Source organism: Leptodactylus fuscus, chromosome 5 (assembly GCF_031893055.1).
Source record: "Leptodactylus fuscus isolate aLepFus1 chromosome 5, aLepFus1.hap2, whole genome shotgun sequence".
In the NCBI taxonomy this organism is placed as follows: domain Eukaryota; kingdom Metazoa; phylum Chordata; class Amphibia; order Anura; family Leptodactylidae; genus Leptodactylus; species Leptodactylus fuscus.
Window position 1 is genome coordinate 95,469,434 of NC_134269.1, and position 20,463 is coordinate 95,489,896.

Sequence of the window (20,463 nt, forward strand, 5' to 3'; positions counted from 1 at the left end):
ATGTTCCTGGCCATCAACCATGATGGGATCGGGGGGTGGGGAAGACCGGCCTAAAAAGGAATTAGGAACAGTGGGTTTCAGCAAAGAGACATGGAATACCGGGTGTATCCTAAGGGTCTTGGGAAGTTGAAGTTTGCAGGCCACGGAGCTTACAATACCGCAAACCTTGAAAGGACCGATGTATTTCTGGCCCAACTTGGGCGAAGGCAGCTTCAATCTTAAGTTCTTAGTAGAGAGCCATACCGAATCTCCGAGCTTGTAAGTGGGAGCCGGCTTCCAGAACCGATCAGCCGCCTTCTTATAGCGGGTCTGGGCCGTGGCCAGGGTCTCCTTTAAAGTTACCAGGATACCTTGCAAGGCTATTATTCTCTCCGCAACGGCAGGAACCGAAGTGTCCACAGGGAGCTGCGGTTGGATCTGCGGATGGTAGCCTAGGTTGGCATAAAATGGAGAAAGTTTAGTGGTCGTGCTCTGAGAGTTGTTAAAGCAGAACTCAGCCAGGGGAAGCAGCTCAACCCAATCGTCCTGCTGATGACTGATGTAGCACCGTAAATATTGTTCCAAGGTCTGATTTGTCCGTTCCGTCTGGCCATTTGTCTGGGGATGATAAGCGGAGGACAACCGAACTGAGATGCCTACTGCAGCACAGAACGCTCTCCAGAATCGGGAGGTAAACTGCACCCCTCGATCTGAGATGATCTCGTCAGGAACACCGTGTAGCCGGAAGACTTCCCGTATGATCAAAGTGGCGGTGGTGGTAGCCGATGGGAGACCTGTGCACGGGATGAAATGGGCTGCTTTAGTTAAACGGTCTACCACAACCAGAACTGTGGTTTGCCCCTGAGAGGGCGGCAAGTCTACAATAAAATCCATGGAGATTGAGCCCCAAGGCCGAGATGGAACAGGCAGGGGCTGCAGGAGACCGGTGGGCAAGGCCCTAGATACCTTACACCTGGCACAGACTTCACAGGAGCGAACATAGTTCTTGACGTCCTTTTGAAAACCGGGCCACCAGTAGAAACGAGACAGGAACTCTTGAGACTTCTGGATCCCCCTGTGACCTGCGAGTTTAGAATCATGGATTAGCTTGAGTACCTTAAGCCTTGCAGCTTCCGGGACGTAGAGGCGACCGTCACGAACCCACACACCATGGAAAGTCAAGGAGACGTCCTCCGGGGGTGAAGACAGAAAGGCATCTGATTCATACGCATCCTTAATATCGGTAATCAGGTCCTTGTTGTGTATGACACCTAAAAAACAAGAATTAGGAAGAATAGGCTCTGGCGAAGGGGCAGAACTTGGTTTGGAAGAATACATTCGGGAAAGAGCGTCTGCCTTGCCATTGCGGGAACCTGGTCGGTAAGAAATGATGAAATTGAATTGATTGAGAAATAAAGTCCATCGGGCTTGTCGGGTAGTCATATTTTTCGCGGACCGGAAGAATTCCAGGTTCCGATGATCTGTAAGAACAACAATTTGCTGCACTGCCCCCTGAAGATGATTAAATAAATAACATATGTCAGCTCACCCACAGATCTTCTGATTTAAAAAGAAAAAAATGTCCATTACCTTATGAAGAAAGGAAGGTGCTCGGAAAATTCGGCCTCTCAGCCCAAGGTGTAAGTACAAGCGTCCATGAATTGAAAAAATCCAGCATCTATTCCTTTGTATAAAACGTAACTTTTATTATGAAAAAATTTTCCGGAGCATGAGCCGCTCCATAAAATCAAATACAAGTATGCATGATGGCAGAGATGAAATGACGTCTGCCTGACGCGTTTCGGGGCGTTATTGTAGCCCCTTAATCATAGACTATGATAGACTATGATTAAGGGGCTACAATAACGCCCCGAAACGCGTCAGTCAGACGTCATTTCATCTCTGCCATCATGCATACTTGTATTTGATTTTATGGAGCGGCTCATGCTCCAGAAAACTTTTTCATAATAAAAGTTACGTTTTATACAAAGGAATAGATGCTGGATTTTTTCAATTCATGGACCCCTGAAGATGATGTCTCCATTCCTTAAAAGCAGAAACAATAGCTAATAACTCCTTATTGCCTATATCATAGTTCCTCTCTGCGGTAGACATCTTTCGGGAGAAGAAGGCACAGGGGTGGAGCAACCCCCTTATCCCGCTTCGCTGCGAAAGAACAGCCCCTACAGTCCTATGAAAAAGTTTGGGCACCCCTATTAATCTTAATCATTTTTAGTTCTAAATATTTTGGTGTTTGCAACAGCCATTTCAGTTTGATATATCTAATAACTGATGGACACAGTAATATTTCAGGATTGAAATGAGGTTTATTGTACTAACAGAAAATGTGCACTATGCAATAAACCAAAATTTGACCAGTGCAAAAGTATGGGCACCTCAACAGAAAAGTGACATTAATATTTAGTAGATCTTCCTTTTGCAAAGATAACAGCCTCTAGTCGCTTCCTGTAGCTTTTAATCAGTTCCTGGATCCTGGATGAAGGTATTTTGGACCATTCCTCTTTACAAAACAATTCAAGTTCAGTTAAGTTTGATGGTGGCCGAGCATGGACAGCCCGCTTCAAATCATCCCACAGATGTTCAATGATATTCAGGTCTGGGGACTGGGATGGCCATTCCAGAACATTGTAATTGTTCCTCTGCATGAATGCCTGAGTCGATTTGGAGCGTTGTTTTGGATTATTGTCTTGCTGACATATCCATCTCCGGCGTAACTTCAACTTCGTCACTGATTCTTGTACATTATTCTCAAGAATCTGCTGATACTGAGTGGAATCCATGTGACCCTCAACTTTAACAAGATTCCCGGTGCCAGCATTGGCCACACAGCCCCAAAACATGATGGAACCTCCACCAAATATTACAGTGGGTAGCAAGTGTTTTTCTTGGAATGCTGTTTTTTTTGGACTCCATGCATAACGCCTTTTTGTATGACCAAACAACTCAATCTTTCATCAGTCCACAGGACCTTCTTCCAAAATGAAGCTGGCTTGTCCAAATGTGCTTTTGCTTACCTCAGGCGACTCTGTTTGTGGCATGCTTGCAGAAACGGCTTCTTTCTCATCACTCAACCATACAGCTTCTCCTTGTGCAAAGTGTGCTGTATTGTTGACCGATGCACAGTGACACCATCTGCAGCAAGATGATGCTGCAGCTCTTTGGAGGTGGTCTGTGGATTGTCCTTCACTGTTCTCACCATTCTCCTTCTCTGCCTTTCTGATATTTTTCTTGGCCTGCCACTTCTGGGCTTAACAAGAACTGTCCCTGTGGTCTTCCATTTCCTTACTATGTTCCTCACAGTGGAAACTGACAGGTTAAATCTCTGAGACAACTTTTTGTATCCTTCCCCTGAACAACTATGTTGAACAATCTTTGTTTTCAGATCATTTGAGAGTTGTTTTAAGTAGCCCATGATGCCACTCTTCAGAGGAGATTCAAATAGGAGAACAACTTGCAATTGGCCACCTTAAATACCTTTTCTCATGATTGGATAGATCTGGCTATGAAGTTCAAAGCTCATTGAGGTTACAAAAACAATTTTGTGCTTCAGTAAGTCAGTAAAAAGTAGTTAGGAGTATTCAAATCAATAAAATGATAAGGGTGCCCATACTTTTGCACCGGTCAAATTTTGGTTTAATGCATGTTGCACATTTTCTGTTAGTACAATAAACCTCATTTCACTCCTGAAATATTACTGTGTCCATCAGTTATTAGATATATCAAACTGAAATGGCTGCTGCAAACACCAAAATATTTAGAACTAAAAATGATTAAGATTAATAGGGGTGCCCAAACTTTTTCATAGGACTGTATAGCACAGTCTGAGGCATCTGCTTCCACAATAAAAGCAGATTCGGGGTCAGGGTGTACCAGGAGTGGAGCGGTAATAAATTCCTGCTTCAGTTGATCGAATGCGCTCTGGGCTTGTGGGGACCAGTGAAAAACTGCAGTCTTTTTTGTCAGTGAGGTAATAGGCGACACAATTGCAGAAAAATTCTTTATGAAGCGCCGGTAGAAGTTTGCAAAACCTATGAATCGTTGTACCTCCTTGCTGTTTTTTGGGGTCGGCCATTCCTGGACAGCTTTCACCTTGCTGGTGTCCATGCTCAGTCCCTGGGGAGAAATGACATATCCCAAGAATTGTATTTTGGATTTATGGAACTCACACTTCTCCAGTTTGATGTATAGGTGATTTTCTCTTAGACGCTGTAATACTGCTTTCACCTGATCCTGGTGTGCTTGCATATTGTTCGAGTAGATCAGGATGTCGTCCAAGTAGATTACCACAAACCTGTCCAGGTAGTCTCGAAATATATCATTGATTAGATGCTGGAAAGTGGCAGGGGCATTGGTTAGTCCGAAAGGCATGACAAGGTATTCAAAATGACCATACCTGGAGCGAAAAGCCATCTTCCACTCATCCCCTCACCGTATCCGAACCAGGTTGTAAGCCCCTCGTAGATCCAGCTTAGTAAAAATGGACGCCTGTCGAACTCTTTCCAATAGCTCGGGGATCAACGGTAATGGGTAACGATTTCTCACCGTCACTTTGTTGAGCTCTCGATAGTCAATGCAGGGCCTCCGAGAACCGTCCTTCTTCTTTACAAAAAATATCGGGGCTCCGGCTGGGGAGGAAGAGGGACGAATGAATCCTTTGGCTTGGTTTTCGTCTATGTATTCTTTTAGTGCTTTGAGTTCCGGACCGGCCAGGGGGTAAATATGTCCAAATGGTATCGGGGCCCCAGATAATAATTCTATCGGACAATCATATGGACGATGAGGGGGAAGTACATCCGCATTCTTCTTGTCGCACACATCTGCAAATTCTTTATATACCACAGGAAGCCCAGTTTCCGACAACCCGACACCCGAAGCAGAGGAGGGCCCAGGCTCCTGCTTATGTGCAGGAGGGAAATCTTTCAGGGAATGGCAAGAAGCAGCGGCCCTTTTTGGGAAAACGTCTTTAGTCTCCCATTTGATGGTTGGGTTCTGTGCTTGAAGCCAAGGTAGGCCAAGGATGAGTGGGAAGTGCGGGGATGAAATGATCATGAATGTGATGACTTCTTCATGCTGAGGTTCGATGCGGATCTTCAGGGTCTCAGTTTCGTGATCCACGGGACCCGATGTCAACAGAGAGCCATCAACGGTTTCCATAATTATGGGGGAATCTTTCTTCCTGACAGTGATGTCGTGACGCTCTGCAAACGCACCGTCCATGAAGTTACCCCCCCGCTCCTGAATCCACCATGGCCAGACACTGGAGCCACTGAGTCCCCTTCCAGATCTTAATGGGCAGGAAGAAGTGTGAATTCTTATCCTTGAGTTCTATGTGTGGAGCGACTGATGTTAGGGATTGGACAACCATATTCAGCAAAGGAGCAAGTTCTGATGTATAAGACTCCATGTCTGAATTGGGCTCCTCATCCTCATTCTCAGCTAATGCTGCGATAGTCCTGGGGGGTCTCCTGGGGCAATTCATCAAAAAATGGTTTTTAGCTTCGCAATACAGGCAAGTTCCTTCCCGAAGTCTCTGCTCACGTCGTTCTGCATTTTCTCTCTTGCGGAGCGAATCCACTTGCATGGGTTCTGCTATTGGTTCCTGCATCGCCTGATTTTGGGACCCCCGGCTGGAAGAAAAAGGTAAGGGGTTATTACCTCGGCTTAATGAAGTCCATCTCTCTAGCTTGCGTTCCGAGAGACGGACATCTATACGAATGCAGAGGTTAATGAAAGCGGAGAGATCCGTAGGAGGTTCAATTCGGGCCAGTTCATCTTTAATAGGGCTGGACAAACCTCGGCGAAACAAGGGGAGCAGACCCTCTTCAGACCAGGCAGTATCAACCGCCCATCGCCGGAACTCCGTAACATACTCTGCGACTGAGCGTTTACCCTGTCGTAGTGCCAACAGGGCGTTTTCTGCGGTAAAGGACCGGTTTGGGTCATCGAACAGTTGGGCCATAGCTGCGATGAAACTGTCAAAGTTATGTAAGCAGGGGTCATCAGTCTCTATTAAAGGATTTGCCCAGGCCAGTGCCTTATGGGTAAGGAGCATAAGCACACAATTTATTTTCGTTGTATCCGTGCAGTAATGGGCGGCGTGGGCCCGAAAAAACAGACGACACTGATTGACGAATCCCCGGAACTTATCCCGTTCACCTCCAAAACGAAAAGGCGGCAGCTTTGGTGTACTCTGAGAGAGCGGAGTCGATTCTGCAGTCTCGAGTTGGGTGCAGCGTTCTGCCAAAGCAAGCACAGTCTCATTTATCTCAAGCCGAAAGGTGTGCAATTCCTGCTGGGAGATTTGCAGAGCTGCTTGTAGACCTTGCTGGGATGTGCTCACCTCCTGCAGCAGCTGACTGACTGCTTGCAGATCATTAGTGGACCGATTATCCACAGAGTCAATCTTTAATCCCAGTGCGTGCACACTATCGCTGGTTGTCTGCACCTGTCCATTGAGCTTTTTAATGCGGATGTCAAACGCCTGCACGGCAGCGGTATCCATAATGGCCTCAGTATCTTGTAATGATACTCCTTAATCTAGGGATACCTTGAGCCACCAGCCCACAAGCAGACTAGCACAACAATATACAGTCAATAATGCTCTTTATCTTGTGCAGGTACAGAGTTTAGACACAGGCTCACACGATATGCAAGAACAGAGTTCAGACAATGCTCAAATGGTATGTAGGAACAGAGTGCAGACAACTTATCCAAGTCCATGCAGGTGTTGTAGCAATGTCATGGATTCCAGGGGCCAAGAGAGGGAGAGTTCAACTGCCAGAGTCCAAAAGCCAGGAGAGAGAGTTCCACTGCCAGAGTCCAGGAGCCAGGAGGGAGAGGGGTTCTGCAGTCAAGGTCCCAAAGCCAGAAGAGGTAGATTCAGCAGCCAAAGTCCAGAAACCAGTGCTGATACTGAGGCACTAAGCAGCAGCAGGTGAGGCTTTTTAAGCAAAGTCCAAGCAGGAACTGGGTGTGCCGAAAGGAGCTGTCTTCTCCATCTTGGAACAGGGCAGATAAAGACAAAATGGGCAAAGCAATACACCTGGATCCTGACACTATAACTCCTAGGCAGCAGGCCCGCTGCCTCGGGGTCATGTTTAACGCAGACCTTTCTTTCACCCCTCATATTGAATCACTCGCACGTTCATGTCACCTCCACCTCAAAAATATCTCCACAATACGTCCTTTCCTTACCAAAGATACACTAAAGACACTTATTGTCTCTCTGATTCATTCTCGCCTTGACTACTGTAACTCCTTACTAATCGGTCTTCCCCTCACTAAACTCTCCCCTCTACAATCTATTCTGAATGCAGCAGCCAGGCTCATCTACCAGGCTAGACGCTACAGCGATGCCTCTGGTCTGTGCCAGTCACTACATTGGCTGCCTATTCATTATAGAATAAAATATAAAGTTATCACACTCATCCACAAGGCTCTCCATAATGCCGCACCTCCCTACATTTCCTCCCTCATCTCTGTCTACCGCCCAACCCGTGTTCTCCGCTCACTCAATGACCTAACACTTACATCCTCTATTATCAGAACCTCCCACGCTCGTATACAAGACTTCTCCCGAGCTGCACCACTTCTCTGGAATGCTCTACCCCGGACAATCAGATTAACTCCCAATTTCTACAGTTTCAAACGCAAACTAAAGACGCATTTTTTCAGACAGGCCTATCACAATTCCTAATGCAAACCCTTCTTGATGCCTTTTCAGCCTAACATATTTGTCCATGCTCTATCCACATGTTAAAGGACACTACTAGTGACGGCCCATAAAGCTTTGTTTGTGTAATGGCTGCAACCTCTATTACCAAATTGTCTGAACACTGTATAAGCAATGCCGCCCCTCCTACCTCTTGTGTCATCCCCTCTACCTCATAGATTGTAAGCTCTTGTGAGCAGGGCCCACAGTCCCATTGTGTGAAATGACGTTCTTTGTTTTGTATCTGTCTGTATCTGAACCCTACAAATTGTACAGCGCTGCGGAACATGTTGGCGCTATATAAATAAAATTTATTATTATTATAGGAGATGTAAGCCAGAGATACGGCCATTTGAAATGACCCCCATCCGTAAATGTTTCAGCTCTACGTGCTGCAATGTGTACATGTATGCAAACAGAGTCACAGACTGTTTTCTATTAAAAGGGAGTTTGACAACTTAATAAAGCATATTACAAAAATTTTCACAACACACCCCTTAGACAATAGCAAAGAAAAAAAATAATTATTGTGTGAAAGTGGCATAATATGAAATAATTTCAGCATGCAGGAGAATATGTTAAATAAGTAGTTCATGCTCAGTGTTCTAACAATGGTCGACATAATACTTACATTACTTAACCTTATGTTTGTCATTGGCCAGCACTACAAATCATCTTTCCACATGTGCTCCTCTATATATTGCAGAAATCCCAAAACAAGTGGTAAAGTTCTCATGTGGAGTTGAAGCAGAACTAAGATTCAAAGTTGTGTTCTCAAACCTCATCCACACTTTTGCAAAACTGACTCAGACTCCACCTCATTTATCCAATGTCAAGATCATTCTCTACACACCTACCGTAAGTTATTATCTTAGTTCATGTAATACAAGGCGAAAAATTGTAACCCTTTTTTTTTTTTATTAAGGGCACAGGTCATTTAGATGTTAATGCTCAAGGATTTTTTTTTTCACATTTTCGTTCCCCACCTTCCAAAATTCATAAACTTCTTATTTTTCTGTCGACATATCTATGTAATTGTTTACTATTTGTTCTTTGCGTGATGAGTTCTACTTTTATTGGGCGTGATTTTGGAATACGTATAAAGTTTTGATTAGCTTTTATTAACTTTTTTGTTGCCAGAGAAATGTAGTAATGGCTCTTTGTTTATGGGGCAAATTATAGTTTTTTTTGGTACCAATTTTTGGTATGTATGAGTTTTTGATAACTCTTTTTTGGGGGAACTGAGATGACCAAAATACATTACTGTGCTTTGCAGTATATATATTTTTACGGTGTTCACCGCGTAGGATAAATAACACTATTTTTTTGATAGTGCAGACTTCTACACACATGGTGATACCTAACATATTTATTTTATTTATTTTATTAGACTGTGCTTTTTTAAATTAAAAGGTTTTTTTTTAACTTTATTTTATTTATTTTTTTATACTTTACTTTATTTTTAACTCTTTCAACTTTTTTTTTTTCTTACTTTTTTCCTGTCCCACAAGGAGACTTGAATCTTCTGAGCCCCAGTACAATGTACTGCAATACAGTGTATTGCAGAACATCACAAATAGGCTCCCTATGTGCAATAGGCTGCAATGGCAACCCCATGATCTCATGCCCCCAAACCACCCAGATGCTGTGGTTGCTATTGATCACAGCATTTCAGAGGTTAACCCATTGAAGTCGTACTATTTTCTGACTCTGGCAGCTAGTGCCAGCACCATTATAGCTCTGTACTATTCCGGCGCTGATCGTTAAGTATACGCAAAGTGTGACATAGTAGGATGCTGAGTGGGAAGGGGCTAAAGAAACTTGCCCAGTAATGACAACATACTGTCTCCAAATACCCCGTATTCTATTCATAATATTCACCATTCAGGGCTGAATTATTGAGACTGAGAATACAACTTTGGGAACGTAGATAGACAGCACCACCTGTACAGTGTTTCTTCTGGTTCTTCAGATTCACTTGTTAAAATCATGCCAGAAGCTAGAAGATACTTTACTTTGGCTAGACCAACATAACGGCTCTCTGCTGTTAATTTCAGCTACTAATATTACTGCCGGTGGGCCAGCCTTACAGCTCAGCATCATCACAGGGCTGTGGGTATTGCCCTCTAAGGGTACACTTGTATACTCTTAACCTGTGGAGGTGGGGGGTCTTCCCTACTTCCCAGCAATGACACTGAGCTGCAAAGTCCACCCATGACAGTACAATGATACTGTTAGCCAAAACGAAGGGTGCCAATATCACTGTTATGAGGGAAGATACTGCACAGATAGTGCACCTTCAGTTTTGTAATGTTATATAACATTTCCAATCTTAGAGGACATATACACTTGATTTTATTATTGTAGATACTTTCTAACCATCATGTTATTGCCTACGTATTATTTAGGACCCTGTGGGATTCTCAAACAACACACTCGACCCTGTAGATTCCTTTCTGACCACTGAGGATGATGGAGAAGTGGTGGATTATATGCTCAGGCTTTGTAGCCTACAAAAGTACCAGGTAACTAGTAATTGGCAGTGTGTTCTGTTTTGGTAATCATTCTTTCCTTATTTACATAAGTGTATCGAATTGCTTACATATATATTATTTCTTTTTAGAATAACATAATTCTAAGAATTGACCTGCACTGCACAAGTCTGGACACTGGAGCAGGAGTTCAGGAGAGTTTAGAGCGAATCATTCCTATACCATGGATAGCAAGATTACTGAACAATGCAAACGCATTCTATGTGGAGAAACATCAAACTAATGGGGCTGCAGCCAAAGAGAGTATTCCATGCTTGCAAGATCAGATCAAGACCTTGTCCATAGACAAAGAACGGCCTTATAGTAACCAATCAAAATCAAGCAGTGAACCAGAGGAAAACGATGAAGGCGACATATCACCCATTTTGTGAATACAGGTTCCTCTCTTGTCTATTTATACTGCACGGATGAACTCATCAAAACTGGCATTAGTGTCACAAGGGCACACTTCATTTGGTACATGAATGCTCAGGGAGTTTTCTGGTCAGTACTTTGTATCCATACTTTAAAGTTAAAACCAGGAGAGGAATATGAAAAGGGAAAAACTATAACGTAAGGTTTTTAACACGCTCCTAGTTTTGGCTTAAAAATACTGACCAATTATGGAAGTGTGAAAAAGACTTTATTTTCTAATGGATTGTTGAGTATGGCAAATACTTCCTCCCTTATTGTCCCTGTTGAAGTTTGCTGAGGGATCACAACATGTTTCTTCACATCTTAAAGTTTATGGTACTTCAATCTGGTTGGACATATACGTTCTAAAAAGCCCATGGAGAATACACTGATAATTTGCAGCAAAATAAAGCAATTGTAACAGTGTGCCAAGCATGAGGCAGTTCACTAAAGGACAACCACGAGCTTCATTCCTTCATCTCCTTCCAGGAACAATAATGAGATTTGCTGTATGATCAATGGTAGTTCACTCAACGCACAAAATGAAGAGTTCTCATTATACATATTTTATTTATATGGATTTATTAAGGTGCTGGACTGTAGTTTGGACCTCACATTGCTTGGTGAATGCACATCTCAGAAGTAAAAGTGGTAACTTCACAGATAGTCTGTGATTGTTACACAGACATTCTGATAGGGTTGGTTCACATCTGCTTTTGTATTCCGTCCGGGAAGAGTCCGCATGGAGACCCCCCGAATGGAATACAAATGCAATTGCAAGTACTGTGCTGTAAAAGCACACTGCCCGCACAAATCATGTCCGCATGATTCATGCATGGCAAGCACATGGACCCCATTATAGTCTATGGGGTCCGTGTGCTTTTACAGCACAGTGCTTGCAATTATATTCCGTTCAGGGGTCTCCATGCAGACTCTACCGGGATGGAATACAAAAGCAGATGTGAACAGGGCATTAGTACTATAGAAAACTTTTTGGGAGGACCTACTAGGGTTCAAGCTATACTAACCAAGCTACATGTGTTTTCAGCTTTAGACAGTGATGTAACTATTGCAACTAGGCATAAGCATTTTAGGGACTAATATTCCACTCAGCCACGGCAAAGCAAAAAAGAAACAAAATGTATGTAAAGAATTACTGTTTTAGTGTAATTTTGCCAGTTTATTTTTTTCACAAAGAACACCTTCAATTTATGTGAAAGAGTAGTTTTAGGAAATGTTCCTGGAACTTCTTCTATGAATGACATTATGTTACTAATACTTTTTCTGTCTTCAAACAAAATGCAGTAGGCCTAAAACATGCGTTTTTTTTCCTCCATTGTGTGAATGGAATTTATTTTAGACTGATGCAAATCCCATCCGTATATTGCAGAAAAACCATTGCGGTTTTGGAAATCGCAGATTGTCAATTATACCTAGGGAAACACTGGCAGATTCTCTATAGGTATAATAGAAGCAGAAAGTCCTCAAAGGAAATCTTTGTGAACTTTCTGTGAAAAGCGCTGCTGGAAAAAAACACATTGTGTATCCACCACAGTTTGACCCCTAGCAGTAAATCAACCTACAGAAAAAGAGTATGCAGAAAGTTCATAAACCTAAAAATAAGTAATAGTCTGACCATATCTCAAAACACACAGGCCTTATTTTTCTTTTTTTTAAGCATGAGAACTGTTTTATATAGTTGCATTGTATTTTTGCTCATGAAATCCTTTCAGATTGCTATGTAATGATTTTAGTCTACTGTTTAAGGAAAGCTATGCATAAGGCAACTCTGTATTGCACTCATACAGCCAGTGGATGGCAACATCTTACTATTACAAAGATATCTGAATAGTTTCAGATATGATAAATTGTATTGATGGGTAAGGCATTGCCGCACATTTACTATTATAGCCCTAACTAGACTTAATTTTGGAGAAAATTTTCATGACTTGCTAGAAAAATGAATGTGGCTTAAGCGACATAAGGCTGAGTTTATACGGGGTATTTTGGTCAGGATTTTGAGGTGGATTGAAATCAATGGGAGCCGGTCAGTTCTTTTTTCCAGGAGCAGTTTTCTCCGGCTCCTGGAAAAAAGAAGCAACATGCTTATTCTGCAGGCGGATGCCACGGTTGGTTCAGCCACTAACGTCCGCTTGAAGACACTCCCTCCCGACTAGGCCTATTCATTTGGGCCTAATCTGGAGCGGAGTGCTGTAACTGGATGCCGGTGCACTGCACCAGTATCCAGTCACAGCTACCCGTTTTTTGGACCAGAATTTGACACGGAGGCTGCCTCAGATTGTGTGAACCCGGCCTAAGGAGCATGGCTTAAGATGCAACAAAAAGTGCCAACATTTTGGTTCAAGTTAAGTCAACTAGCTGGTGATATAAACTTAGACTAGACAGTCAAAATATTCTTCAGATTTATCATTCAGCATCAGCCACTTGAATGAGTGCATGCAAAAGGAGTAAGCATCTATAGGTTCAAACCATATATCGTCTGGATCTTCCAAGCTGAACCCAGTCAGGAGACCATGACACTTTGCATCATACTGATCTATGATGTTGGCAGTCCCTGACTCTCTGCTGCTCTACTATCCAAATCTATCTATCTATCTATCTATCTATCTATCTATCTATCTATCTATCTATCTATCATGCTAGTAGCCCCCTAACTGGATTGGGCTGGAAAATGTAGCCAATGTACGGAGCAAATCTGATCCGGACTGCCCTTTGTGCATGGGTCCTTATGCTGTTTGCAATCGTCAGGATTATCAGGCCACAGCTAAGGTCTAGCTGTTCTTTCAGACTGACTTACCATGTAGTATGGTTTTCTCAAAAGTATACACTAAATGCAATGTTAATAATGTTTGTAATTGTAGGTCATTTCTGTTTTTACTGCTTCCCTTATATTACCCTGCTGTGGAATATGTCAACATGTTATAAAGAATATAATTATTGTTAAAATGATTTATTTTTTTCTTAGCAAATAATCTTGAAGCAAATCTCCTATTAATAATTTTGCACTGTTTGTTAAAATGATTTAATTTAATGATAATTGTGCTTTTGTAGAGAAAATAAAGCTGGAGTTGTTCTACACACTTAGCAAATTGCAAATCTGTGTCTACTGTGGTTCTTACTGCTGTGATAATATAAGTACTAACTTGTCTTCCGGTTTGTTTTCACTTGAGTACTTTCCATCAAAGCTGTTAAACATTGTGTAACGTTTGTTGCATCTGAAAAGGTTTTGTGGCATTGAACCCCTACAGGTAGTAACTGGCTGCAGCGGCCACTTATCCATGTTCAGTGGTGGATTGCCATATACAATACTGTACCTTTTGATCACACATTAGGTCTTCTGACGTTTCCTAAAACCTATACTTTTTCCACAGCATTTTCTATGAATTTCGCCCTGATTTCAGGCTCTTATCAGAAGAGATCAGTGAGTCTGAACTCTCATCCAGTAAGGAGTTGACTCAGTGACCTGTTAGTGCCCTGTAATTCCAACCTCAATGTGCATCAAAGTATAAATCAAAAATAGCACTTTATTTTCTTTGTCCAGTGACTGTACTGTAGTCCTCCCTGACCTGTGAGTGGGACAAAGCACCTTCATCCCTCAGGCAGCTGCTTTTAGACACTTTTACCTCAAGACTCAGTCCTAAGAAAACATTTTCAAAGCAGTAGCAGTATATCCAATATAGTGAGTCACAGCTCAGAGCTACAGCACTCTCTCCGGAACTGCGACAATACAACAGCCCAAGTGCCCAATACAGAGTTCTATATAATACTCCTAATATGGCTAACTGTTATCCACCATTTCTGGACAGTCTTTCAGCTCCACGGCATACACATAGCAATTCTCTTTACCAAGCATAATCTCTTACTACTTCAATAGTGCTGTAGAATCCATTTCTTGCATACGCTAGGTTCATACCTGCATTCAGCACTCCGTTCTGTGCTTTCCGTCTTCTACATGCAAGAAGACGGAAAGCACAGACCGAGTCCGGCCGTGAGCAGCGGTGAGCATTTTATGCTCTCCGCCGCGAAACCGTTTTTTTTTTTATCCGGACACAGAGTACTGCATGTCCGACTCTGTGTCCAGATTAAAAAACCTGGTTTCACGGCAGAGAGCATAAAACGCTCACCGCCGCACAGCTTTCTCACCCATTCATTTGCAGGTTTCCGTCTCCTGCTCTGTTTTATGCAGGAAACGGAAACCTGCAGAACGGAGTGCCGGGCGCAGATGTGAACGAGCCCATAGTCTGCTAAGGGTCCCACAAAGAGGGAGATAATAATAATAATAATAATGGCAAAATGAATAGTTGCCCAGTAGAGATGAGCGAATACTATTCAAAACTGCCGTTTTAAATAACACGTGCCCATAGGAATGAATAGAAGCGGCCGGCACGCAGACTTTGCCAGCGGCCAGCTGCTTAACCCTCTGCGTGCCATCTGCCTCCATTCATTCCTATGGGTGCGTGCTATTCGAAACGGCAGTGTGCCTACAGGAGTGGGGCAATGCTGCAACCCTGGTCTTCCCATTTTGGGAGGAAAAAAGTGCATCTTAAGTGCAGCACTGGCCTTTTTTACCCCAACACTGCCTGTCAACATCCTATGGGAGTGGAAGGACATTTATAACAATTCCCTAGTCCATACACCCTAGTCCTAGTCATCCACAAGTAACCAACTACATACTAAAATTAAGGGCAAGTCTGAAATATAACAGAACATATATTACATATGGGCACTTGACTATAATTTTTTGCTTTTCCATGGATTACTTTACTAAAGACTGAAATAGTAAATTCAATAAAGATTTTACTCTAACCGTTTTCTTTGTATCTTTAAAGTGCTAGATCAGAGGCATTGTCAAACTGGTCAATTGAAATACAGTATATTCAGTCACAAGGAAATTTGATGTGACCACAAAGCAAAATCTTCTAATGATTACACTTTATGGAATCTCGGGCCAGCCAAACAACAGTTATGCCACTTAATTTCCACTGAGAAGTAAAGTGAGAAAAACAGAAAGTTGAACTCAAATTGTAAAAATCATTGTGTGATCTGAGTCATTATTCTAAAGTTGAGAATCTAGCCTAATGTATACAGATTTTGCTATGATTTATATTTAGTATAAATACAGGATGGTAAAAATACATGTAACTATTGTAGGTTACCATGCCATCCCCAGAACATAGTGGCAGCAAATAACTTTGTGTGAATTGAGTCCTTATTCTAAGGTTGAGAATGTAGCCTAATGTATACAGCTCTATCAAGATGTTGCCATGATTTATATTTAGTATAACTACAGGATGGTAAAAGTACATGTAACTATTGTAGATAATATGCCATCCCCAGAACATAGTGGCAGCAAATAACTTTGGACACTTCATACACTTGCAGATCACAGGCTAACCATAGGAAGCTATTAAACAAGCTTTGATATAGGAACATTCAGGACTTCTCCTATGATTTGTTTGATGTCAGTTCACACAGCACCATGAATCACACTCATTACTATTAGCTTATCAGTTGAAAGGTGTCATGTAAAAGCAAGTGCTCTGCTCCAGCACTTGTTATCTTTCTCTTCTCTGCAGAATCAGATGTAATATTTTTGCATGGACTGAAACTTTCATCTGAGACTCGTCTGTAGAATGTGCGTCATACACCTCAACTTGTAAAGATTATACAGTTCTTCATATTCTATTCCATTCACTTTCTACGTGATCATGAACTTCACTGGCAAGAACATTAAGATTACTCTCAGTTTATAGTGCAAGTTCAGAAATTGTAGGGAAACCAACCTGCAACTTTAACTAGACAACATAAAACACTTTGCTTCAAACAGAATAAGACCTGAAGTGTTTCAAAAGCTATTACTCTCAACTATTTCAGTTAGTCAATAGCTGGTATTGCTTTAACTTCAATTCCGTTTCTACTTTTATTGATGTCTAATGCAATTTAACACTCCTATCTAAAAAAGTAAAAAAACTGCATTTGGAAGATAAATAAGTCAAGATGAAAGGATATACAGCAAACAATAACATAAAAGAATATAAACTTCAGTTTCAAGCCATAGCTTGTCTATCTAGATGACCTGTGTTGGCAAAGAGTTGGTTATGATGAACGAGAGATATAGCTAATAGAAGCTAATTCATACAAAGAAGAGGCAGAAAACAGATTTTTACAGCTCTTTTATGTTGCTAATAAATGTCAGGAACAATCATAAAATCATATCAAATTGTTTTAAACTTTCCAGACCTTATGACATAGCATTTATGGTTCAATAAGATTTTATCTACAGCTTCACAACAAAAGACAAGTGGGGAAAGCAATAGAAGATTACATGTATGCGTCGGAGTATTGTACATCCCAAAATACGACAAATAAGTAAACAATACACAGAAAAAGAAGAAGATAGGAAGTAGGCAGATAAACACATCAATAGAAAGATGTCTCTCTTATCTATGCTCCCAAAAATCCATCCCAGCTATGAAGCATATCATGGTAGTGAAGTACATCTTAATAGCAAATCTGCAAATTCTGTGTAACACCAGAATCTAGTGAATGTAGGAGAACCAAAGGGAAGCAAATACAGAGGCAGAATTGTCAGAGACTCGGAGCTCTTTCATATACTTTATGGTGTCCAAAGCCTCCATAGTGAGAATAAAGTAAAGTAAAGCTAAGGCCCCATATAGCTAATTGCAACCAGAAAACTAGTTTTTCACAGAAAGTTCACAGAGTTTTCCTCTGCAGACTTTCACACCTATCACACCTATACGGAAAACATCAGCATTTCCTTAAGGCATAACGTTTTTGATATTGCAGATTTTCCAATGCAGATTTTTTTTTCTGCAGTGTGTGGATGGGATTAGCCACAATCCCATCTGCTTTGCAGGTACTATAAAATGCACAGTTTTTTGCTGTGGCATACCCACCTAGGCCGAAGTGCTGGATTTCTGCAGCATATGGCCCCGGCCTAAAAGACGATTTTAATCTTAGAAGTCCCACAAAAGAACTTGTATAATGCGAAATTGACATCTCCCTCATGACGTCAAGGAGTGAAGGGACTGTGATGGACACAGGATCAGCAAGCAGAATGTGTGACTAGACTGAAGCTGCTCCCCATCCAATGTCACTACTTTACATATGACTTTTTATGGATTCAAACATTTATAAATTCACTTTGTTGTAACAGAGACATTACAAAGAGGCACCAATGGAAAGGAAATTACTTCATCCAGCACATGATGGGGTCAGTTTATGGTTGAAAAACCACCTGAAAGGCCAGGACTCCACATTGCAAAAATGCTGAATTTTACACAATCTACAAAGTGGATGGGATTCTGTTTTTTTGTAAATTGCTGCAGGTCAATTATATCCACAGAAATGTTCATGCTTTCTGTATAGGTATGATTGGAGCAGAAAGTAAGCAGAGGAAAACTCTGTGGACTTTCTGTAAAAAGCACTGCAGAAAAAAAATGTGATGCCTTTCTGCCGTGTTTTTTTTTCGAGGCACTTTTTGGCTGCGGCTTGCTACATGGGGTCTTGACCTTAAATTCATTTTATTGAGAGTAACAAACAGTCATACAGAGTTACAAACCAAAATCACATTAGGAGTGTAACAGTTTGTACTATATAACAGGAAGAAACTAGCATAATAGATACATTTCATAATAAGTTTGGGACTGTAGAAGTAATTGAGAGACTTGTTAATATATCTGATAACATCATGTTGCATCAAAAGAGGCAGACACATGGCTGAGTTCAAGGCAGTTACGGAGGATAACATAACGGGTGAAAGCTGTCAACTCTGCTACATCTGACATCGGACCACAATGGAGACTGCTGTGGACCGATCTTAGACTCCGCCTCCTCCGGCAGAATCAGCGTTGATTGCCGAATGCTGTACACTGATGACCATCTATCCCTGTCTCACAGTCACATAGTTCACAGTCTCATATGAACCGGATCTGAAATCCACTATTCGTCTAAAGTGGAGGTCACCTGATGGACCAGGCCGCAGGACATGTCTGGCTGAGTGGTAGTAATGGTAGCTGTGGCAGTGTAAGTGGCAGGCAGTACAGTATAGATTAATATGATGGACCAGGCCGCAGGACATGTCTGGCTGAGTGGTAGTAATGGTAGCTGTGGCAGTGTAAGTGGCAGGCAGTACAGTATAGATTAATATGATGGACCAGGCCGCAGGACATGTCTGGCTGAGTGGTAGCTGATTTTATTACTCACCATCACTTTTTTGTATTTTGTAAAGCATATTTTTATCCCTGTTTTACTTGACTATGGTTTTTAACCTGCCTGCTGCCATCTAGTGGATAATTAAGTACAGTACAAGAATTGTGATTATAGTCAATTAACTTGTTATACATAGATAAACTTATAATGCATTCTATATGTTTAAATCCTTGTAGACTGATCTAATGGAGAATACAGATTGGCAGATTTGTAGTATTGAACCTCTTCTCCCGCCTTCCCTCCCCTTCACTTACTGGTTTCAGTGACAAGTTAGTGAGTGGGCTTAGCCCGTGTAATGTACAGCTCAGGTCAGAAGTGCTTTAACAGCGTGCTTGAGATTTACATACAGAGAAACTGATCAAACCCCTGGTCTAGCCCTTATCAGGGTTCAGCAGCTAAATGCACTTTCCAAAGCTATTAGCTGTCAATCACAGTGAAGAGAAGAGAAAATAGGTGGCCAGGTACAGAGGAGAGTCAGGCTGGGTTCATATGGGTTTTTTTAGTCCAAAAACAGCCAGCATTCAGTGCACCGGCATCCAGTCACAGCATTCTCCTCCGGGTTAGGCCCAAATGAAAGGGCCTAGTCAAAAGGGAGTATCGTGTTGCGGACATCCGCGGCTGAATCAGCCGCGGAATCTGCCTCAAGAAAGGGCATGTCGCTTTTTTTCCGCAAGTGGGAACAAACAGCTCAAGAAAAAAGGAACCCATTGAATTCAATGGGAGGCAGTTTTTATAGACGGATTTTGACCGAGATTCCGTATCAAAATCTGGACCAAAGACCCCCATGTGAACCCAGCCTCAACCAACCACTGCAGCTAGATAGTGGTCTGAAATCTAGACAACAAGCTGTAACCACTGAGGACACATAATAAGCTACATATGACAAATGTAGCAAGGTAGATAAAGTAACTCAAATGTGCAATTACTGACACTGGAATACAACCCATTTTGCCCTTATTATAATCCACCCCTGTATGGATGAGCCTATCCTAGCAATGTGGAGTGAACAGCAAATTAGCTAGAAGGGAGACACCTAGTGGCAGGAACTTTAGATAGGGTTTTCAGGCAGAAAACAGCAACATTTTTAATTAAAAAGGATTACATTTTGGTCCAGAATAACATGCTCTACTGAATAAGACTTAGGGCTCGTTCACATCTGCGGCCCGGTCTCCGTACTTAGGTTTCCGTTTCCTGCCTAAAACACAGGCAGGATACGGAAACCTGCAGGAGACTTTCTCACCCATTCATTTGAATGGGTGAGAAAGCTGTCCGGCCGTGCGCGGCGGTGAGCGTTTTGCGCTCTCCGCCGCGAAACCAGGTTTTATAATCCGGACACAGAGTCGGACATGCAGTACTCTGTGTCCGGATAAAAAAATCCGGTTTCGCGGCGGAGAGCGCAAAACGCTGACCGCCGCGCACGGCCGGACCCGGTCTATGGTTTCCGTCTTCTGCCATGCAGAAGACGGAAACCATAGAACGGAGACCCCAAACGCAGGTGTGAACCCAGCGTAAGTTGTCTGAAAGTTAGTGACCAATCAATGCCTGACAAAACAA

General features: G+C 42.2%; 1 protein-coding gene across 2 annotated transcripts in view; it reads left to right on the forward strand.

Moving 5' to 3' along the window:
* The window catches only part of LOC142203211 (mucosa-associated lymphoid tissue lymphoma translocation protein 1-like), a 63,023-nt gene extending 49,347 nt beyond the window's left edge, over positions 1-13,676 (forward strand). For both annotated transcript variants that reach the window (XM_075273756.1, XM_075273757.1), the window contains 3 exons: positions 8,418-8,569; positions 10,120-10,236; positions 10,335-13,676. In XM_075273756.1, the coding sequence (XP_075129857.1) occupies positions 8,418-8,569; positions 10,120-10,236; positions 10,335-10,634 (569 nt within the window). In that variant the 3' untranslated portion in view covers positions 10,635-13,676. The remainder of the gene's footprint in view (positions 1-8,417; positions 8,570-10,119; positions 10,237-10,334) is intronic.
* The last annotated feature ends 6,787 nt before the right edge of the window (positions 13,677-20,463 follow it).